General features: G+C 37.9%; 2 protein-coding genes across 2 annotated transcripts; one reads left to right on the top strand and one right to left on the bottom strand.

Annotated features, from left to right (window-relative positions):
* Positions 1-8433: 8433 nt before the first annotated feature.
* On the top strand, positions 8434-11941 carry LOC115221102 (tubulin-specific chaperone E-like). The gene has a single exon (XM_029791317.2). It carries the CDS (start codon positions 8520-8522, stop codon positions 11262-11264), a length of 2745 nt encoding a protein of 914 aa, XP_029647177.1. The 5' UTR covers positions 8434-8519; the 3' UTR covers positions 11265-11941.
* Positions 11942-20783: 8842 nt separating this feature from the next.
* Positions 20784-22459, bottom strand: LOC115221112 (tubulin-specific chaperone E-like). Its single transcript, XM_029791327.2, has one exon. The coding sequence runs from the start codon at positions 22366-22368 to the stop codon at positions 20890-20892; it is 1479 nt and encodes a 492-aa protein (XP_029647187.1). The 5' UTR covers positions 22369-22459; the 3' UTR covers positions 20784-20889.
* Between the last annotated feature and the right edge of the window lie 1896 nt (positions 22460-24355).

The following is a 24355-nucleotide window of genomic DNA, read 5'->3' as shown; positions in this document are numbered from 1 at the left end:
CTTTATTGCCCACATAGGGCTAAACACAGAGGGGACAAACTAGGACAGACAAACGGATTAAGTCGATTATATCGACCCAGTGCGTAACTGGTACTTATTTAATTGACCCCGAAAGGATGAAAGGCAATGTCGACCTCGGCGGAATTTGAACTTAGAACGTAGCGGCAGACGAAATACCTAATTCTTTACTACCCACAAGGGGCTAAACACAGAGAGAACAAACAAGGACAGACAAACGGATTAAGTCGATTATATCGACTTTAGAGCGTAACTGGTACTTATTTAATTGACCCCGAAAGGAAGAAAGGCAAAGTCGACCTCGGCGGAATTTGAACTTAGAACGTAGCGGCAGACGAAATACCTGTTTCTTTATTACCCACAAGGGGCTAAACATAGAGGGGATAAACAAGGACAAACAAACGGATTAAGTCGATCACATCGATTCCAGTGCGTAACTGGTACTTGATTTATCGACCCCGAAAGGATGAAAGGCAAAGTCGACCTCGGTGGAATTTGAACTCAGAACGTAACGGCAGACGAAATACCGCTAAGCATTTCGCCCGGCGTGCTAACGTTTCTGCCAGCTCGCTGCCTTAGTATGCTATTCAAATAAAGTCTCTTTTACACACCTTTCTAAAATCACTCTGCCGTCCTAATGAAATTTCTTACACACTTATATACACATACTCTGACGAACACACATACTTTCAGCATGAATGAGCGGTGAGCTGGCAGAATCGTTAGCACGTCGGACGAAATGCTTAGCAATTTTTCGTCTGCCGTTACGTTCTGAGTTCAAATTCCGCCGAGGTCGACTTTGCCTTTCATCCTTTCGGGGTCAATAAATTAAGTACCAGTTACACACTGGGTTCGATATAATTAACTTTATCCGTTCGTCTGTCCTTGTTTGTCCCTTCTATGTTTAGCCCCTTGTGGGTAATAAAGAAATAAGAAACGTTAGCATGCCGGGCGAAATGCTTCGCAGTATTTCGTCTGTCTTTACGTTCTGAGTTCAAATTCTACCGAGGTCAACTTTGCCTTTCATCCTTTCGGAGTCGATAAATTAAGTATCAGTTAAGTACTGGTGTTGATGTAATCGATTACCCTCTCCCCCAAATTTCAGGCCTTGTGCCTATAGTAGAAAAAGGTTTTAATAGCATACTAGTAAAACGAATAAAAGAATATATATATATATATATATATATATATATATATATATATATATATATAAACGGCAGTTTGTCTGTCTGTGTGTCTGTCAGGTTGTACCCTCACCCTGACCACAGCTTTCAACCGATTCTGATGAAACTTGACACACACATAGCCCAATGTCATAATTCAAAACTAACGCAGCGAAAATTTTGAAAAGTTCCCCCAGTTCTGAAAAAAAATCGATAAATTCGACATGGGGTCGAGAATCTAAGCTTTTTATATGCAACACATTTTCTGTTGTAGTTTTCGCAACTTGCAATCGATTTTCACCAAACTCATGGTGAAGCTTAATGTTACCCTAAGAAACTTAATTCTGACGTTAGTTTTCCATGCAATACCTTACCATCAGAAAAAATCGATAAAATCATGCCATTTTGGGAAATCGCGTTCAAATTCAAGATGACGTATTTTCGACAATATCTTTCACAAATTGGCAGGAATTTTTTTTTAAATTCACAACGAGCATCGTATCTGCTCCAAGGAGCTATATGGCCCTTTTTATTCCAATAGGATACTTTATTACTGGAAAAAATCGGTTGAACGTGACCTGGGTGTTATTGTCGACAGTGATTTGCGTTGGACAAAACACATCGCTAAAATTGTCAAGAAGGCTGAGGGTGTCTTGGCATCACTCACCAAATCCTTTGTGAGCCGCTCTCCGGCTATCTATCTGCGGCTTTATATAGCTATAGTAAGACCTCACCTGGAATTTGCATCACCGGTCTGGAATCCCTATCTTGCCCAGGATATCAATCGTCTGGAAGCTGTTCAGCGACGTGCAACCAAAAGAATACCCTCCATCAGGCATTTGCCATATCCTGAACGCCTTACTTCCCTGGGCATGGACACATTGAAACTCCGACGTCTGGCAGCTGACTTGGCAGACACCCATAAAATTATCACCATCGTACAAACAATAACTCTGAGCACCTTTTCAAACTCCACCCATCTAACACCCGTGGACATATTTACAAAGTAAGAAAACAGCACAGCTCCCATGACTTCAGGAAACATTTTTTCACGCTGAGAGTTGCTGAAGCATGGAACAAACTGCCGGCATCAGTTGTTAGTTGTCGGAGCACTGCATCCTTCAAAACTTCCATGCTTCCTGAGATTCGCCAACACTACACCTGATTTTCTCCCCTCCATACACACGCAAGCATGTATCTGACTCATACATTGTTCGCTTTCCAGACATTTCTACATTACTGCATGTACTTTATATGCACTTTCTGACAAGTTGTGGTGCACCTGAGCACTGTATACAATTAATTTCATTATTATTATATGTGGCACACATAGCAAACCGATTTTGTGTATTAAACACAAACCACAGACTGTCTAGGGGACGCAACTCGACCTTTTTAACTCTCGGAACACGTGGGGTAAGTATCCCAAAATGTATAAAAATGTACAAAAACAGCAAAAAAAGCGGGCAGCAATGTGAGTGACAACAACGAAAAAGTCAAAAGTGACCAAACTGAACAAACGAATGGAAAAGGTTTTTTGGTGCACACGGCAAAAGCGGTTTATAATAAACCAAGAGTTTGCAAGTAGCGTCCGAGGACCCTTAGGGTACGTCAAAAATTTAAGGTAAAACGTTTGGGGTGGTAGTTATAAAGAAAGTGTAAACAAAAAAAGTATTCGAATAACTTGCGGCTGCAGCAGCTATTAGCAGAAGTGGCGGTGTTGGGGGTAAAGTCTCGAATGTAATTTCTTTCTGGTAGGAATTGGTTGGGTTGAATTATCGATAGCTGTTTGATAGTTATTTGGGAGTGAAGAGAAGACATTGCAACCTACACATGCGCCTTCGTTCCCTAGAGGGAAAGGACTAGATTGGGATTAGTCGTTGCCTACTAGGGGCTCTTACATACCCGGGCAACGCCGGGCTATGCTGCTAGTGTATATATATATATATATATACACTTGCGTCAGAAATTAATTAGCACTTCTCAAATTTCTACATTAAATAGGTTAAATCAATTAACCTATGAGCTGTTCAAAACGTCTTACGCGATGAGAAAACTTAGTATGGTGTGATTTCTGTCCTTGCGAGGCGCTACCTATATCTATTAACAAAGGAAGATTTGTCTGTATCCGCACTCCAAGTTGTTGTTGCACTGCTATGTCAACATCATAAGGGTGTAGACTCTCAAACTGCTCTGCAAACAAAGTTACGTCATCGTTCTGCGCAACAGTGAACTCGCAACAAAGAAATAGTTCGAGATATGGCCACTAGGTGACAGCACATACCTTGAGTGAAGAGCAAATCAAGGGTGCTAATTAATTTCTGACGGTAGTGTATATATATATATATATATATATAGTTAATCCAAACATGAAAACACAAAGAAAAAACACAACAACGCGAGGACGTGGAACAAATATAGTATTGTTGGACGCTCAGGAAGGAAGGAAAGAAGGAGGGTTTAACGTTTCGTCGGAAACATAGGAGAAGGAAAGATCGAGAGAAGGGAAGACAGAGGAAAAAAATCGCCAACGGTACACACGCAGTCACATTTTGAATGTGTATATACATATATATATATATATATATATATATATATATATATATATATATATATATATATATATATATATATATATATGTGTGTGTGTGTGTGTGTGTAACGGTATCGAATTTTTAGTTGTAACGGATTTAAATTGATTTGTTGACAATATTATTGAAATGTCGGTGGAGACAGTGGTAACGATAATAATTTGTTGTCATAATTGCATGTTGTAAGATGTGTAAGAACAAAGTGTATAAAGTTTTAAGGAAATATTTTATTTTACCGTTACGTTACAATACCTTACCTCGACGGGCAGGTTTTGATAAATCCAAAAGCATGCGAAAGAAAGTTAGATGTGTTTGGGTTCTTTTCATTGTCTAGTAGTAATTGCTGAGACAGATAGATAGGTGTGTAAGAGAACAGAATTAGAACTAGAGAGAATTATAGGGTGTTGTCTCACAGTTGCTTTCTCCCTCTGACCAAGGTTGGTCAGCTAGATCTCGTTGAGTCGTCACGATGTGACTGACTGCAGGAGTCGTCACCCGGCTGGTGACTAACTGATTTTTGCTTGGGATGTGCTTGCTTATATTAAGATCCAGAAGGATAGATATATCGTTGAGAACAATAGATTTAGTTTGTGGTCTTGTTATCTCTTATTCTAGCTTTTGGTGAAGTAGAAGAGGTTAGATAGGGTCAAGTGGTGAAGGCATTGTTTTGGCCTAGCTAAAGGCATCTGAGAAATGTAAAACTGCTGTCAGAGAAAAACCATTGTTCCATCGTGGGAAAAGTTATGTAGCAGTGTTGATTTAAATTTGGCTGTGGTGGATCGAATCCACTTCATGCTTGCAGGATTCGCTACATATGTATACACTCACACACACACACACACACACACAAGCCTACTTCTCCCTTCCCCTCCAATAGGGATATCCTTGTATCTCGTCATCTGCAGGACACCTATCTCCATCCCTTTATTGTTCTTTTAACCTCTGATCAGCTGGCACAAACCTATCCTTCTCAATACTACTTCCCCCAGTAAAAGGGAACTTTGCCTTGTCTTGCAAGTTACTTGGTGACCCCGCTGGTGCTGGTACTGGTAGCGGTTCGGCAAAAGAGACCGATAGAATAAAAACTGGGCTTACAAAGAATAAGTACTGGGGTCGATTTGCTCGACTAAATGCGGTGCTCCAGCATGGCCGCAGTCAAATTACTGAAACAAGTAAAAGAGTAAAGAGTATATATATATATATATATATATATATATATATATATATATATATATATATATATATATATATATATATATATTTTTTCTCTCCTTGTTTTTTCTGTGTCCCTTTCTGTAGAAGAGCGTAGGCTCGAAACGTAAAAGACTTTTTCTATTCCTGAGCGTTATACTAATACATCTGTTTGTTTTGTACTCCACCTGTCTTCGTCTTTTGTTTTTTTTTCGTAAATTCTCCCTATATATATATATATATATATATATATATATATAAGTTTATACATGTATATATGTTTCTGTGTATATATCTATATATCTATGTGTTTAGTAGAATGCTATGCAAAGCTTGTCCGTATTATTGACTACTGAATGTTAGCAAACTAGAAATATTCTTGCTACTAGATATACATCAGAAATTCTACACTATCCGTAAAGCTTACATAAATAGATAATAGAAAATGGATTGAAGGACATTCTTTATTTAAATCGCTACAAGTGTTTCGACACATTTTTACACTTGTAGTACATTGGTAAGATGATATAATTAACATATTGTGTTATCAAACATTCAAGATACATTTCTTCAGGTGACTGTTTAAAACAATCTCCTCGTGGCTTTTGTAGAATATTAAGAATGAATGATGCTGGTTGTATAGCAAGACCAATCCTTTACAACTATCACACAATGTCAAGACAAGGACACACACAAATACATATATTCGGTATATATGTATTTGTGTGTGTGTTTTGGACTCGTTTACGGAAAACGACTTCAAGGCCGGATTCCAGAAGTGACAGGAACGCTGAGACCGGTGTATTGCTGCGCAAGGTGATTATTTCGAAGGAGATGATGTTAAAACTCAGGTAAATAAGTTAGTTTTTTTTTATTAACCATAATTATTCCGGGGACTTTTTTATACCACTCTGTATTTCATTAATCTTAAAACTATCTTATATCAGTAGAGAAAATCCTGAAGTAAAAGTTGAATTAGACGATGATTTAAAGCCACTGTCTCATTACAGCTTAGAAAATGGCGATAGTTTAATTGCAAAATGGTAATTCTGGCTTTAATACATTCCTGTCTATGATAACTTTAAACAGGTAATTATTCTGCTTTCATAAAATTGAGGAAATGATAATATTAATTGTAATAATAATAATAATAATAATAATTGTAAAAATAATAATAATAATATGGGTTACTCGATCTGAAGAAAATTCTAACTGGGCTCCACCTGCAAGGTCATGTGCTGTTTATCTTGATATGAGATCACCATGTCGCGCACATATGGTTGTGATGCATGTGCCTGGTGTACCCTTATCAGATGGGTAGTCATGATGGGTATACTGGGCTTCGTATATTTTACCCCAGTGTCACTTTGATGGCATGCTCTGCTCTCTCACTCAATAATAATAATAATAATAATAATTGTAATAATAATAATAATAATTGTAATAATAATAATAATAATTGTAAAAATAATAATAACAAGAGCACTCAGAGAGCGCAAACTTCCGCCAAGGCAACACCAACATCCTCTCAACAATTAGTCAGAGATGATTTTTAAAATGAGAATATCTGAAATAAACTCGTCTGCTCACACAAGCGAGATTACTGAAAACAAACCCAACCGCTCTCATAAGTGGAATTTAAATTCAGAATGTAGAGATGGATGAAATGCTGCTAGACATTTTGTCTAGCATGCTAAGAATTTTTCCAACTTACTTATGATGGGTATAATAGTAAAAACGTAACAAAAGTATAAATTTGCATTTTATTGAATGTTAATTCAACATTGTTAATTTCTCATATAAATAAGTTTATGTCACAGTGGAACAGTCCTCGCAATTCTGTTATCAGTTTCAACTTCGATAAGAGGGGCTTTTATTTATATATCAACAATAAAATTAATAACACGCGGCGAATGTTATTCAAATGAAAAAAATCTACTGAGTTATCAGAGAAATATGGACGGCCTAATCTAATCTCAAAATTTATACACGTTTAAGATAAATGTGAAGGCCATGTTCAATAAAATTCTCATGACCTATTTTAGCAGCGAAATATCATCATCACCATCATTAGCGTCGTCGCCGTCGTCATCATCATCATCATCACCATCATTAGCGTCGTCGCCGTCGTCATCATCATCACCATCATTTTAATGTTCCCTTTTCCCAGCTGCTTACATGAGTTTGACAGAATTTGGTGAAGCAGATTTTTCTACCGTCCTCCCTGTGGCCAACTCTCATTTTTTCCCAAATGAGGTTTCCCATGGCCAGACTGAAATCAAAGGACACAGCTTGCATGAGAATGACACTTGTTTACAACTGTCACACAATGTCAAGGCAAGAAGACAGTAACACCCCCCCCCTATACACACGCACACACAACGGCTACCAGTCTCAAACCTTTGATCAACCCAGGGCTATAATAGAAGACATTTGTCCAAAACTATATGGATGGGAAATGAACTTCTTACAGCGCAGCCTCATTAAATCCTACTTGAAAGATTATATATAAATACTTACTTTTACTTGTTTCAGTCATTTGACTGTGGCCATGCTGGAGCACCGCCTTTAGTCGAGCAAATCGACCCCAGGACTTATTCTTTGTGAGCCTAGTACTTATTCTATCGGGTTTTTTTTTACCTGTATTCGATTTTATATCCTTGATGTAATTGAACACACACACACACACGCGCGCGCGCACCCCATCGCTTGAAAAATCGATCTTGGTGTGCTTACGTCCCCATAAGCTAGTGGTTCGGCAAAAGCGTCCGATAGAATAAGTACCAGGCTTACAAAGACTAAATCCAGGGGGGCGATTTGTTCGACTAAAGGCGGTGCTCCAGCATGGCCACAATCAAAACGACAGAAACAAGTAAAAGAATAAGTGTGTGTGTATGTGTGTGTGTGTGTGTGTGTGTGTGTACCCACCTTTCTTTATACTGTGAATTCACGTTAATAAAAGGTTTAATTTAATTTAAAATAACATTTATAATCGGAAACCTTCGCCATTCTACTGAGTGACACTCTGGTACAGGTGTCCTTGAGATCATATTTCAGGAAAAAAAAAAACGATAAAAAAATAAAAGCAAAAAACTTAAATAACTATATTTTCTATTCTTTTACTTGCTCCAGTCATTTTGACTACGGCCATGCTGGAGCACTAAACACTATATCTGATAGTTTACGTCATCAGGTATCAATTACATAACGACATTGTTTGCGCCGAATTTTTCGGGTGCGAGGTGCCGCTAGGGGTTGACTTGAAGAGGACAAACTTCCAGAAAAGTTGGTAAAAGAGAGAAAAAAAATAACCAGCTACCATAGTAAATCAGTTTTATTCCCGCGGGTTTGCCACCGCCTTCCCCACGTGACACTCCACGTTTTCTCCCCCCCCCCCTTCGTTACAAAACTTGTTTCTTTTTATCTTTTATATATAAAAAGAACAAACAAAAGAGGGGGAAAAAAGAGTGTTTATCTAAGGGAAATCACTCTCATAGTTTCCAGTGGAAGCGAGATAATTTCTTAGAAACTGACGGAGGAAAAACTATCTCCAAACATGAAGAGAAAAGACGGAAGCGAACTGGTTATTGGTGATCGTATCGAATGTGATGATTATTTTGGGACGATAAAATTTATAGGAGAAGTTGAAGCAATGGAAGGTATTTGGTTTGGCATTGATTGGGATGAAATTCATCGGGGAAAACATGACGGTAGCTATAAAGGTAGGCGTTACTTTCAAGCAGGACATCCTAAATCTGGTTCGTTTATTAAACCAATAAAGGCTAAATTGGGACAATCTTTCCCTGACGCTTACGTCTGTAAACATGGCGATATCGTAGATGTGCGCTCAAGAATTTTGATTCTCGATAATTATGTAATCTATGGTCTTGGTTCCCAGGAAGTGACCAGTCAGTTTTCGGCGACTGCCTCAAAAATAACAGAATTAGATCTTTCTGGTAATTTGTTGAAGAACTGGACTCAAGTTGCTGAAATTACTAACTTAATTCCTAATCTGTTGAAGTTAAATGTAAGTAATAACCGTTTAATAATTCCTGAACACGCGGAAAACTTGTCAAAATCTTTTGCCAAAGTAGAAGATCTGGTTTTAAACCGAATGAACTACGACTGGGCCGACATTTTATCTGCTACGTCGATGTTTCCGTCCCTTCAAGGTTTGTACGTGTGTTTTAATAATTTGGAAAAATTGGCTGATTCCACGGGGAAATTGACAAACCTGAAATTTCTCTCATTAATAGACAATCGCTTAAGTGACTGGAACGAACTTTTAAAACTTGGTCAACTTCCTCAATTGAGCACACTTTATGTAAATAACAATCAACTGACAGCCGTCTCCTTCAATGACGTACCTTTGGAAGACGGTGAGAAAACCACATATTTTCCTTCTCTAAAGTGTTTAGATTTAAGCAGCAACCTCATCGATAACCTGTCATCAATTGATGAGCTTAGTAAATTAGCCAACCTTACCGAGTTTTCTTTCCTTCATAATCCAACAGCAGATATAGATGAGGACAAACTGTTTAATTTGATAATTGCCAAAATTGGCAGTTTAAAAAAGTATGCAAAAACTATTATCCATGATGAAAAACAGAAAGATGCTGAAATATTTTATCTTCGCATGATTGAGAAACAGGCATTAGAGAAAAATATCAGTGAAGAAGACTTAACTAAAACGTGTTCAAGGTACAAAGAACTAGGACAGAAATATGGTTATGAATATCCTGAAAAGCATTCCCTCCAAAGTCATTTAACAGATGGTGATATTCCAGAAGAAATGATCAGAAACAAGAAATTATTTCCAGATATGAACCGAAATGATGGAAGCAAACTGGTTATTGGTGATCGTATTGAAAGTGAGAATTGTTTTGGGACGATAAAATATATAGGAGAAGTTGACACAATGGAAGGTATTTGGTTTGGCATTGACTGGGATGAAATTCATCGGGGAAAACATGACGGTAGCTATAAAGGTAGGTGTTATTATCAAGCAAGCCATCCTAAATCTGGTTCCTTTATTAACCCACTTCACATTAACCTCGGACAGTCTTTTCCTGATGCTTATGCCTGTAAAGCTAAAGATGTTTTAATTATGCCTCCAAGAATTCTGATTCTCAATAATTATGGAATTTATGGTCTTGGTTCCCAGGAAGTGACCAGTCAGTTTTTGTCAATTGCCTCAAAATTAACAGAACTAGATCTTTCTACTAACCTGTTGAAGAGTTGGACTCAAGTTGTGGAAATTGCTAACATTATTCCTAATCTAATACTATTAAATGTAAGTAGTAACCGTTTGATAATTCCTGAAAATGTAGAAATGTTTGCAAAATCTTTTACAAATGTAGAAGAACTTATTCTGAACAGGATGGACTATAACTGGGCTAACATTTTATCTGTTACATCAATGTTTCCATCACTTCAACGTTTGTATGCAAGTTTCAATAATTTGGAAACATTTATTGATTCCACAGGAAAATTGACAAAGCTAAAATTCCTCTCATTGTCAAACAATCGTATTAGTGATGAAAATGAACTTTTAAAATTTGGTCAGCTTCCTCAGTTGAGCACACTTTACGTAAATAACAATCAATTGACATCCGTCTCTTTTAATGACGTATCTTTGGAAGATGGCAAGAAAACATCACATTTTCGTTCTCTTGAATGTCTAAGTTTAAACAAGAATGACATCAATAACCGGTCATCAATCGATGAGCTTAGCAAACTGGCCAACCTGACTGAGCTTATTTTAGCAAATAACCCATTGGGAGCTGTATATAAGGACAAACTATTTTATATTACCGTTGGTAAAATTGGCAGTTTAAAAAAATATGATAAAACCCTTATTCGTGATGAAGAAAGGAAAAATGCTGAAGTATATTATCTAGATATGGTTGAGAGGGAGGCATTAGAAAAAAATATTGGTGAAGAAGACACAGCTAAAACCTGTTCAAGGTACAAAGAACTGGTGAAGAAATATGGACATGCGAGTCCACAATCATTGATAACTAAAACAATTCTGCTACGAGATAAATTAATTGCTGTTGATATCCAAACTGATAATATTCCTGATAAAGTATTGAAGAACAAGAAATTGTCTCCAGACATAACCATTCTAAAACTGAAGTCACTTGTACAAAAACTCTTTAAAATTCAGGAAATGACTAATCTAAAACTATCTTATATCAGCAGAGAAAATCCTGAAGTAAAAGTTGAATTAGACGATGATTTTAAGCCACTGTCTCATTACAGCATAGAAAATGGCGATAGTTTAATTGCAAAGTGGTAATTCTGGCTTTAATACATTCCTGTCTATGATAACGTTAAACAGGCAATTATTCTGCTTTCATAAAATTGAGGAAATAATATCTATATATATAAAACTGTAGTTGATATATGCTTTATATAAATTTCATATCATTTGCTCATATATTTTAATAATAAAGAAATATTTTTTTACATGCTCTAAATTAATTTTTGAGTAGAAACTTTGTTCTGCCCACCTGTTTAGTATTGTCATTGAATTTAACCATAGCAACTGAAAACCAGTCAAAGAAAGTGGACACTTTTGATAGCAGATGTCTCCAGAAAATACTGGACATCAAATGGAACAACTTTATCAGCAGTGAGGAGGTCAAAAGAAGAACAGACCAATGCTCAGCAGATGAACAAAATTCATCAATCAAGTCCTTAAGTGGAAGCCTCAAGCCTCAAGTGGTGATAAGCATTACTACTCAGTATAGATAGTTTCATCTTTTACAGTGGTTTTCTAACAAGCTAATTTGCTTATATATATATATATATATATATATATATATAGAGAGAGAGAGAGAGAGAGAGAGAGAGAGAGAGAGAAAAGTTTGTGTGCATGTGTATATGACTCTATACTTTGATATCATTAATATCACACACTAGTCATGAATGAGCATCACTGTCACACAAGACGTGTCCTTTGTTTCCAATCTTCTGAGAAAAACATGACCAACCATGGAGAAATATTCTCTTGCTTAGATCTGATACAATGTTTAACCCTTTTGTTACCAACCCGGCTTTGTTGTACAAATGTCTTGTTTGCTTAAGGTTTTAATTAAAATCTTCCACCAAACCTAAGTCACAATTTATGTTCCTGACACAAGCTGAATGATAACTAAGTTATTTTACTAAATTCTTTGTTATATTTAAAGTAATTGAAAGAAACACAGAGCATCTCAAAATATATACAGTAACAAAAGGGTTAATATGGAATGTCTCTATTGTGTGTGTAGATTGCTGATCAGATGAAATGCTATGTGTTGATAAACAAAATTGTTTTTTCTATATGAAAGCTAAAAGTTTTTATGGCAATTTGCAAAATGGCCATGGAGCAACATGTAATGCAAAATCCTTTTCTGGTTATTAACTACTGGTTTGAAAGGTTTAAAGAAGTGCCTTATTTTGTACAACATTAAAATAGTCAGTGAAACTGCCACTGCTGTTGTAGGGGCTGTTATTAATTATCCTGAAAAACCAAAGAAATTGATTGCTGAAAGAAGCTACATACCAGAACGAGTGTACAATTTTGATGAAGTTTGGCTTTTCTGGAAGTGATTGCCTGCCAGGACATTTTAAAAAAATTTCTGGTGAAGAAAACTGATACCAAACTTTAACCATTTAGCATTTAATTTTTTTTTTTTGTCTTGCAAGTACTTGGTGACCCTGTCAGTGCAGGTGCCACTTAAAAGCACCCAGTCCACACTATAAAGTGGTTGTTGTTTGGAAGGGAATCCAGCTGTAAAAACCTTGCCAAAACTAACCTCACCTGTGCTTGTGCCATGTAAGAAACACTAAGTCCACTCTGCTGAATGGTGGTGTTTGGAAGGGCATCCGGCTGTAAAAATCCTGCAAAACAGTTACAGAAGAGTGTTGCTGGCTTCTGCCTGGCCAGCTCTTGTCAAACCATCCCACCCATGCCAGCATGGAAGGCAGACATTAAATGATGATGATGATTACTCTGTCAAATGTATATTAGTTTGCATTGCTTTGAATTACTCAGAGATGTAACTGTTCATTTTTACAAAGACATTGTAGGGTAGGTGTAAGAGATCAGATTTTGACAGTTTGAGCATATAACTGGAAGAATATTTGGGCCATATATGGTCAGTTCAAAAGCTAAAGAATTAAGGTTTTTATAATTCCATGACAATTCTTGAATGAGGAAATACTGTCGATGATGTTGGTGATATGAAATGAAAGTCTCTGTTTTTGCATCATTACAATTAACCAATAGGTAGGTTTCAGGTGTTAAGTTTAATCAAGCTGTGATTTGGCTTTCAAATAAAAAGAATTGGGTGACTATGAACCTTTTCCAAGACTAAAGGGATAAAGACCCTCATCGGTCATGAATGACTATGGGATTGCACGTAGAAAGTTCTCCTCCAAGGTATCAATCTGGGCAAGGCTGTTTATGAAAGACCAGCAGTCACCCATGCATAACAGCCTCCCCTCTCCATGGCACCAATGTTATCCAAGGGGAAGGCTGATACAGCTTGGCACCAGTGACATCACAACCCAATTCTACAACTGAGTAAAATGGAGCAACATCAAATAAAATGTCTTGCTCAAGAATACAGCCCAGTCTAGGAATCAAACTCACTACCTCATGCTTGAGAGCCTGACGCTCTAACCACTGGGCCATGTGCTTTTCCAAGCCTACTGCCCTGCTATACAAAGGTACACTGTTAGGTGTAATATTTCTTACAAAGTATTGCTCCTTTTACATGTGGCACTAACCCACCAAATAGACATAAATGGTGGTACATAAAAAGTACCATCCACATGTGGTTGTTGCCAGTGCTGCCTGACTGGTTCCCATGCCAGTTACACATAAAAAGCATCCACTATACCCTCGGAGTGGTTGGCATTAGGAAATGCATCCAGCTGTAGAAACCTTGCTGGATCAGATTGGAGCCTGGTGCAGCCTTCTGGTTTGCCAGTCCCCAGTCAAACCGTCCAACCCATGCCAGCATAGAAAACGGACGTTAAACGATGATGATGGTGATGTTTCTGATAACATCAGAATGGAACACAACCTTAAGAACACAGATTCTTTGCTCCAGTCAATGGATCAAGGTGACTTAGTTAACTTCAAGGTTTATTATCTGGAAAGAATTTTTGGACAAAGTAGGAAAGCAGTTGACAGGATAGATAATGCTAGTGTGAAAGATGTCTGGGAAAGTTCAACATTATGGGATTATGATGGATGCCATGGATAATGTCAAGTTAACCCTTTCATTACCAACCTGGCTGAAACTGGCTCTTGCTTTGAGTACAAATGTCTTGTTTTCATAAAATTTGAATTAAAATCTTCCACCAAACATTAGTCACAATTTATGTTCCTAACACTAGTTGAATGATAACTGAGTTAATTTACTAAATTCTTTGTTATATTTAACGTAATTGAAAGAAACACAGAACATCTCAAAATAGATATGGTAACGAAAGGGTTAAGGGATCAAGTCATGGCTATGAACGGTATTGGAGGTTGTATATATAAACGCTTCATCTAGGTGTATTTTTGTATTGTGTAGTAAAAATTTTCTCTTTATCTGATAAATTTCTCATAAGAAATTCTTTACATATGTATATAACATGTAAATCTTTGTAGCACCTATCAGCAAATGAAACATGTCAAATGCAGAATAAATTATACTAAAACATTTCCACTTTCCTGTTTTGTTATATATGTATACTGTTTGTTTGTATGTATGTATAATATATATATATATATATATGTATGTATAATATATGCATATATATGTAATATAAATATATATATATATATATATGTAGGTCCCGGGTTGAGTCGGGGTTAACCACAGTAAATAAGGTACTCAATACATAGCAGAGTAAAGTAATTTATTTTATAGAAGGAGCTTCTACAGGACTAGAACTGTTTCATTCAGATGAAATCTTCAGGAAGCATTCCTGAAGATTTCATCTGAATGAAACAGTTCTAGTCCTGTAGAAGCTCCTTCTATAAAAATATATATATATAATATATATATATATATTATATATATATATATATATACGTACATATATGTACATACTTACATATCTATATATATTATGTATGTATATAAGAAGACACCTAAATAATGTAAGTTTGTAAATGAGTAGTAAATTAGATAGAAATGGTGGAAGGTAATGAACAAAAAACAACTACACACACACACACACACATATATATAATGTACTGATCTGTGGTAGAAAATTCAACAAAAAATGTACTCCATCTGTGAGAGATAAATATAATTTATATAAATGTTACAATACATGTATTAAAGTGCTACAAATAGTTTCATGTGTTGAGAAAACTCAAACATATTCCTCAGGCGCAAACCACATATCATAATGAACTACAGAAAATGTCTTTGGTTCATTATGATATGTGGTTTGCATCTGAAGATTATGTTTGAGATATTTCTCAACGTATGAAACTATTATTAACACTTTAATACATGTATTGTAACCTTTATATAGATTATATATATTTATACACACGTGTGTGTGTGTGTATATATATATGTATATATATATTGGTTGGCGTTGGGAAGGGCATCCAGCCGTAGAAACACTGCCAGATCAGACTGTGCCTGATGCAGCCTTCTGGCTTCACAGACCCCAGTTGAACCGTCCAACCCATGCTAGCATGGAAAGCGGACGCTAAATGATGATGATGATGATGATATATATACAATAAGTCGTGGAGGCACATAGTTTAGTGGTTAGAGTGTTGAACTCATGATCGTAAGGTTGTGGTTTCAATTCCTGGACCGGGTGATGCGTTGTGTTCTTGAGCAAAACACTTCATTTTCACATTGCTCCAGTCCACTCAGCTGGCAAAGATGAGTAATCCTGCGATGGATCGGTCTCCCATCCAAGTGGGGAATTTCTAAGCCACCGAAACCGGGAAACCGGCCCTTATGAGTCTGGCATGGTTTAAGAAGGAACATTTTTGTGGAGGCACGTGGCTTAGTGGTTAGGGTGTCAGCATCATGATCGTAAGATTGTGGTTTTGATTCCTGGACCGGGCAATGCGTTTATGTTCTTGAGCAAAACACTTCATTTCATGTCGCTGGGGAGCACATACGCCATAGAAACTGGGCCCATGAGCCTGGCTAGGCTTTAAAAAGGGTGCATTTATTTATTTTTATATATATATATATATACACACATTATATATATGCGCGAGAAGACCCGGCAGGACAAGTGAGTCCACAACCCGTGGCCTTCTACATGGGATGGAGCCAGCCTACGTATGCATACCTTCCCTTCTTGGGACACAAAACTCTACTTGTGAAGACGTGTTGAGGCAAGTGAGGATCAGAATCGAAATCGATCAATGGAAATTGCGGATGTGCTACCAGTGCCGGTGGCATGTCGAAACTCTGCTTGTGAAGACCCATTGAGGTAAGTGAGGATCAGAATCGAAATCGATCAATGGAAATTGCAGATGTGTTACCAGTGCCGGTGGCATGTAAGAGAACTTTCCGTTTCGCGACCGTTGCCAGCACCGCCCCGTTTCGTGTCCGTTGCCAGCCTCGCCTGGCCCTCGTGCCGGTGGCACATAAAAAGCACCATCCGTTCGTGGCCGTTTGCCAGCTCTGTCTGGCACCAGTGCGGGTGGCACGTAAAAAGCACCCACTACACTCACGGAGTGGTTGGCGTTAGGAAGGGCATCCAGCCGTAGAAACACTGCCAGATTTGACTGGGCCTGATGAAGCCTTCTGGCTTCACAGACCCCAGTAGAACCGTCCAACCCATGCTAGCATGGAAAACGGACGCTAAATGATGATGATGATGATGATGATGATGATATATAAAGTAAGTTAGAAAGCTGCATAAATACCTGTCAACACATAGCAACTGGAAACTTAAGGAAGGACCAAGTGTGTGGCAACAGATATTATTTCTGAAGAGGTCACAGAATCACCATATCATCACCATCATTGTTTCAACATCAGGTTTTTTTCTTTTTTTTCATGCTTGCATGGCTCAGGTGGAATTTCTTTCTGCAGATATTCTATGGCCAGATGTCCACCTTATCACCAACCCATACATGTTTCCAAGCAAAGTAATATTTCTGCATGTGCAAATATTTCTGGGTTTTTTTTCATAAAAGACGGGGAATGAGCAACACTGCTTGTATGACAGTGATGCTTGTTTACAACTCTCATTTCCAATCTTGTATCAAAACATGTCTGACAACTGTAAAACATTACTTAGCTTGGAAACAAGTGAGGACTGGTGACAGGAAGGGCATCTTTCCCTTTTCTCGAGCCATGCCAGACTCATAAGGGCTGGTTTCCCAGTTTCAGTGGCGTAGAAATTCCCCACCTGGATGGGACGCCGGTCCATCACAGGATTACTCACTTTTGCCAGCTGAGCGGACTGGAGCAATGGGAAAATGAAGTCCAGGAATTGAAACCACAACCTTACGATCATGAGTTCAACACCCTAACCACTAAGCTACGTGCCTCCACAGGAAGGGCATCTGATCATAAAAGACAGAAAAGTGGATGCTATTATCATTATCAGGCATTGTACTTCTAATAGAAAAGATTATTATTGTTAATAAGGTGGCAAGCTGGCAGAAATTGAATGTGTGTGTGTTTGTGTGTATTTGTCTTCCACTGTTTGACAATTGATGTTGGTGGTTACATCCCCATAACTTGGTCATTTAGCAAGACAAACCAACAGAATACTCTCTTTTACTCTTTTACTTGTTTCAGTCATTTCACCGCGGCCATGCTGGAGCACCACCTTTAGTCAAGCAAATTGACCCCGGGACTTATTCTTTGTAAGCCCAGTACTTATTCTATCGGTCTCTTTTGCCGAACCGCTAAGTGACGGGGACGTAAACACACCAGCATCAGTTGTCAAGCAATGCTAGGGGGACAAACACAGACATACAAACATATACAGACACATACATATACATATATACGACAGGCTTCTTTCAGTTTCCGTCTACCAAATCCACTCACAAGGCATTGGTCAGCCTGGGGCTATAGCAGAAGACACTTGCCCAAGATGCCACGCAGTGGGACTGAACCCGTAACCATGTGGTTGGTATGCAAGCTACTTACCACACCGCCACTCCTGCGCCTATGTACTATTAAAAAAGAAAAAGAATAAAAGTAGCAGGGTCAGTTCATTGGACTTAAAATTCTTCAAGGCAGTGCTCCAGCATGGCTGCAGTCTAATGACTGAAGCAAATAAATGATAGATCACCATCATTTTAACATCCACTTTTCTATGAGTCTGATGGAGTCTATTTGGGCAGATTTTCTACAGCTGGATGCCCTTCCTGTTGTCCACCCTCACATGCTTCTAAACAAGATAGTATTTCCCCAATTACCAGACATGTTTCCACAGAATAATGGAAATGAATGTTACTGCTTGCATGACAGGGGTTCTCATTTTCAATTATGACACAATGTCAAGACAAGGGGACACAAATGTATTTATGCATGCAAGCGCATAACCCACATGATGAGCGTCTTTCAGTTTTCATCAGCCAAATCTTCTCACAAGTCTTTGATTAGTGCAGGGCTGTTGTAGAAGGCATTTACCCAAAATGCTGTTCAGTGAAATTGAACCTCAACCCATGTGATTACTGAAGCAAACTTCTTAACCCCATACCCACGTCTTTGTCAGTAGAGAACAATCTTAAATGTACATCACAGTGGACACCACTGAATTTTGCAAAAGAATGTAATATTTAATATCTCAAGGATGTATTCTAATTAAATATTACATGTAAACCATTGCTAGCATGTTCCAGAGAAGGGAGAAGTCGATTACCTCTACTCTGGTGCTTGACTTGTACTTATTTTATCAATCCTGAAAGAATACAAGCAAAGTCGACCTTGGCAGAAATTGAACTCAGAACCTAAAGGCAGGTGAAATGCGGCTAAGCATGCTAATGATTCTGCCAGCTCACTGCCTTACAACAGTTTAAAAATCCTTTCTGCTGTAGGCATAAAGGTGGAAATTTTAGGGGAAGGTGCTGGTCAATTACGCTGAACCCAGAGCTCAGCTGGTGCTTATTTTTACATCAACCCTGAAAGGATGAAAGACAAAGTCAAGCTTCACAGAATTTTAACTCAGAGCATAAAGAAGGATGAAATGCTACTAAGAATTTTGTCCATGATGCTAACGATTCTGCCAGCTCACCCCCCTTACACCTAAATGACAACAATTACTCTACTAAGTGTTTAATTGCAAAATCAATTGAAACAAAGGCACTGGAGTGGCTGTGTGGTAAGTAGCTTGCCTACCAACCACATGGTTCCAGGTTCAGTCCCACTGCATGGCATCTTGGGCAAGTGTCTTCTACTATAGCCTCGGGCCGACCAATGCCTTGTGAGTGGATTTGGTAAATGGAAACTGAAAGAAGCCTGTCGTATATATGTATGTGTGTGTATATGTTTGTGTGTCTGTGTTTGTCCCTCTAGCATTGCTTGACAACCGATGCTGGTGAGTTTACATCCCCATCACTTAGCAGTTCGGCAAAAGAGACCGATAGAATAAGTACTGGGCTTACAAAGAATAAGTCCCGGGGTCGATTTGCTCGACTAAAGGCGGTGCTCCAGCATGGCCGCAGTCAAATGACTGAAACAAATACAAATAAAAGAGTAAAAGAGAGTAAAGAGTAAAGGCAGTGAATGGTAACGAAAGGGTTAAATAGTATCTGTTACATGATTGGTGTATATTTTATTAACTGCATGGATTAAAGATCAACTTCAGTTTGGTGGGTTTTGAAATCAGATGTAAAGTATTTAATTACAAGACATTTTGTCTAATACTCCACTGATTCTGTAAACCACTTCTCTCTCAAATAATCCGTACTTCTACAAGCATAAGTCCCGAAATTTCTTGTAGAAGGAGTTAGTCAATTACATCAACACTCATGCTCAACTGGTATTTATTTCATGCTTCCTCATCTCCCAAAAGGATGAAAGATAAAATCAACCTTGGTAGCATTTGAACCTAAAGACAGATGGAATGCTTCTAAGCATTTTGTCTGGCATGTTAATGACTCTGCCAGCTTGTCCCCTTTCAAATAATAAGAATTTCTCGTCACGAGATGTCCACCTTATCACCAACCCATACATGTTTCCAAGCAAAGTAATATTTCCGCATGTGCAAATATTTCTGGGTTTTTTTTCATGAAAGACAGGGAATGAGCAACACTGCTTGTATGACAGTGATGCTTGTTTACAACTCTCATTTCCAATCTTGTATCAAAACATGTCTGACAACTGTAAAATATTACTTAGCTTGGAAACAAGTGAGGACTGGTGACAGGAAGGGCATCTTTCCTTCTTCTCGAGCCATGCCAGGCTCATAAGGGCTGGTTTCCCAGTTTCAGTGGCGTAGAAATTCCCCACCTGGATGGGACGCCGGTCCATCGCAGGATTACTCATTTTTACCAGCTGAGTAGGCTGGAGCAACGTGAAATGAGTTCATTTTACTTGTTTCAGTCATTATCTACAGCCATGCAGGGGTACTATCATAAAGGGTTAAGTCAATCAAACCGACCCCAGTGTGAATTTTTAAGTCTAGTACTTATTACATCGGGCACTTTTTGCTGAACCGCTAAGTTACAAGTATGGAAACAGACCAACACTAGTTGTCAAGTACAGAGAGAGCGAGACAAACATAAACATGATTACAGTTCTGAAAGAAGGACTCCAGCATGAGCTTAGCTTTCATGGTGAAAACAAAACTAAAATACTAAAACAAAAAAAAGAAAAAAAACTGAAGTGTCTCACACTTTTAATAAAAGTTCATGCAGGAAATATTTTACAAAACACAATAGTTGCCGGTTTAAAGTTATCATAGACAGGAATGAAGTAAAGCATAAATTACCATTTTGCAACGAGATTATCACCATTTTCTATACTGTAAAACGACAGTTCATGCAAATCATTCTCTAAGTGAACTTTCAATTGAGAATTGTTTTTACTGATATAAGATAATTCTAGGTTAGTTATTTCTTGAATTTTAAAGAGTTTTTGTACAAGTAACTTCAGTTTTAGAATGGTCATGGTTGGAGATAATTTCTTGTTCTTGAACACTTTATCAGGAATATTAACAGTTTCAATGTCAACTGCAATTAATTTATCTCGTAGAACAGTTGTCTTGGTTATTAATGATTCAGGACTTGCATGTCCATACAACTTTACCAGTTCTTTGTATCTTGAACATGTTTTAGCTGTGTCTTCTTCACTGATATTTTTCTCTAATGCCAGTTTCTCAACCATGCGAAGATAAAATATTTCAGCACTTTTCCGTTCTTCGACAAGGAATTCGGCTTTTGAATATTTTTTTAAACTGCCAATTTTGGCAATTATCAAATTAAATAGTTTGTCCTCATCTATATCTGCTGCTGGATTATGAAGGAAAGAAAACTCGGCAAGGTTGGCTAATTTACTAAGCTCATCGATTGATGACAGGTTATCGATGAGGTTGCTGCTTAAATCTAAACACTTCAGAGAAGGAAAATATGTGGTTTTCTCGCCGTCTTCCAAAGGTACGTCATTGAAGGAGACAGCTGTCAGTTGATTGTTACTTACATAAAGTGTGCTCAATTGAGGAAGTTGACCAAGTTTTAAAAGTTCGTTCCAGTCACTTAAGCGATTGTCTATTAATGAGAGAAATTTCAGGTTTGTCAATTTCCCCGTGGAATCATCCAATTTTTCCAAATTATTAAAACACACGTACAAACCTCGAAGGGACGGAAACATCGACGCAGCAGATAAAATGTTGGCCCAGTCGTAGTTCATTCGGTTTAAAACCAGATCTTCTACTTTGGCAAAAGATTTTGACAAGTTTTCCGCGTGTTCAGGAATTATTAAACGGTTATTACTTACATTTAACTTCAACAGATTAGGAATTAAGTTAGTAATTTCAGCAACTTGAGTCCAGTTCTTCAACAAATTACCAGAAAGATCTAGTTCTGTTATTTTTGACGCAATCGCCGAAAACTGACTGGTCACTTCCTGGGAACCAAGTCCATAGATTGCATGATTATTGAGAATCAAAATTCTTGAAGGCACATCAATAACATCTTTAACTTTACAGACGTAAGCCTCAGGGAAAGATTGTCCCAATTTAGCCTTTATTGGTTTAATAAACGAACCAGATTTAGGATGTCCTGCTTGAAAGTAACGCCTACCTTTATAGCTACCGTCATGTTTTCCCCGATGAATTTCATCCCAATCAATGCCAAACCAAACACCTTCCATCGCGTCAACTTCTCCTATATATTTTATCGTCCCAAAATAATCATCACATTCGATACGATCACCAATAACCAGTTCGCTTCCATCATTTCGGTTCATGTTTGGAGATAATTTTTCCTCCGTCAGTTTCCAGGACTTATCTCGCTTTCACCGGGCGCCACTCCGGTTATTTCCCTTAGATAGACACTCTCCCGGAATTTTAAGAATATTTATTTCTAAGTTTTAATTATATATTTCATGCAACTTTTTAAGGCACGACTTGAGAACAGTGGTCCCGGTGCGCGCACTCGCGTACTCGCGCACCCGCGCCAGCTAGTCATGACTAGTCGATCCTTACTTTGTTTTTTTGTATTTTTTTACTTTGTTTAAAAAATTAATTACTTGTTTTTTTTGTGTTTTATTTATTTTGTTTAACAAAAATTATTTATTTTTTGTTTTATTTACTTTGTTTAAAAAATTATTTACTTTGTGTTTCCTTATTTATTTATTTTGTGTAAAAAAATTATTTATTTTGTGTTTTATTTACTTTGCTAGTAGTCGTAGGATCGACTAGTCACAACTAGCAAGAGCGGATGCGCGACTACGCGAGTGCGCGCACCGGGACCACTGTTCTCAAGTAGTACCATCTTTTAATAGTCTTCTTTGGTTCCAGTTTTCCGACGGTCTGTCTATTTCCTAGTTCAATGCACTTCTGCAAGGGAACATCTTTTACTCGGAGAACTTCATTCTATCAACACCGGTCTTCAGGAATGTTCTGTCCGTGTTCATGAACAAGTCACACACACACACAGCAATAGGAATGAACTGGGGTCATATAAGTATCAGTTGAGAAGTCGGGGTTAATATAATCGACCTTCCCACCTACCCATCCACCCCGAAATTGCTGGCCTTGTGCCAAAATTTGAAACTATTGCTTTTTTTGGCTTTAAAATGTGGCGTAACTACAGTTTGGTGCCCCGAACCGATTTTTCACCTTCAAAACATTCTGTTTCGCTGCATATTTCTTACGGAAATTTTGCAGAGATGCATTTGGCGATCTTTCGTCTCTAGTAGACCTTTCCGTCGATTTCTGAAAAAAAAAATTTTTTTTTACATATGGGCTTGCGGGAACTTTTGAAGTAATATACATACATATACACATACACAGAGTAAAAAATTTCAGTTATCTCTTTCTTTCACACACACTAACAGAAGCACTTCACTTACACAACATACTGTCTGTCTCCCACACCCCATCAAACACACACACGCACAGACACACACATGTACATCAATGCTTGCCATGCACAGTAACTTCAAAAGAACTTCCGTCGTCGTAAAATCGCTTTCTCTTAGTCTCTTTCGCTCTCATTACTTCAAAAGTTCCCGCAAGCCCATATGTAAAAAAAAAAATTTTTTTAAGGAAATCGACGAAAAGGTCTACTAGAGACGAAAGATCGCCATGCAGGCATTTTTAAATGTGTAGCTTTCGATTATGTTCATGCATTTTGTTTTTTTAATTAAAAATATTTCCGACTTTATGAATAGCTGACTCCAATATAATTCTAAGATATCCGATAACTTGAATATTTTCGATTGTAACGTAGACGCTGATTAGGTTTATTTGGGAACAGCACATTTGTTTCTTTATTGCTCACAGGGGGCTAAGCATAGAGGGGACAGACAAGGAAAGACAAAGGATTTAAGTCGATTACATTGACTTCAGTGCGTAACTGGTACTTATTTAATCGACCCCGAAAGGATGAAAGGCAAAGGATCTCGATGGAGTTTGAACTCAGAACATAAAACCAGACGAAATACCGCAAGCATTTTGCCTGGCGTGCTAACGATTCTTATTTCTTTATTGCACACAAGGGGCTAAACATAGAAGGGACAAACAAGGACAGGCAAAGGGATTGACTCGATTACATCGACCCCAGTGCGTAACTGGTACTTAATTTATCGACCCCGAAGGGATAAAAGGCAAAGTCGACCTCGGTGGAGTTTGAACTCAGAACATAACGGCCAGACGAAATACCCTCTAGGCATTTCACCCGGCATGCTAACGTTTCTGCCAGCTCACATTACCAGACCAAATACTCCGAAC

This window comes from Octopus sinensis, linkage group LG17, assembly GCF_006345805.1.
Source record: "Octopus sinensis linkage group LG17, ASM634580v1, whole genome shotgun sequence".
Lineage (NCBI taxonomy): Eukaryota > Metazoa > Mollusca > Cephalopoda > Octopoda > Octopodidae > Octopus > Octopus sinensis.
The sequence above is the reverse complement of the archived record's forward strand: the minus strand, read 5'-3'. Positions and strand labels throughout refer to the sequence as shown.

What these genes read in the sequence shown, in the direction of transcription:
- LOC115221112 (XM_029791327.2), bottom strand. Translation starts at nt 22,368, where the DNA reads ATGAACCGAAATGATGGAAGCGAACTGGTTATTGGTGATCGTATCGAA.
- LOC115221102 (XM_029791317.2), top strand. Translation starts at nt 8,520, where the DNA reads ATGAAGAGAAAAGACGGAAGCGAACTGGTTATTGGTGATCGTATCGAA.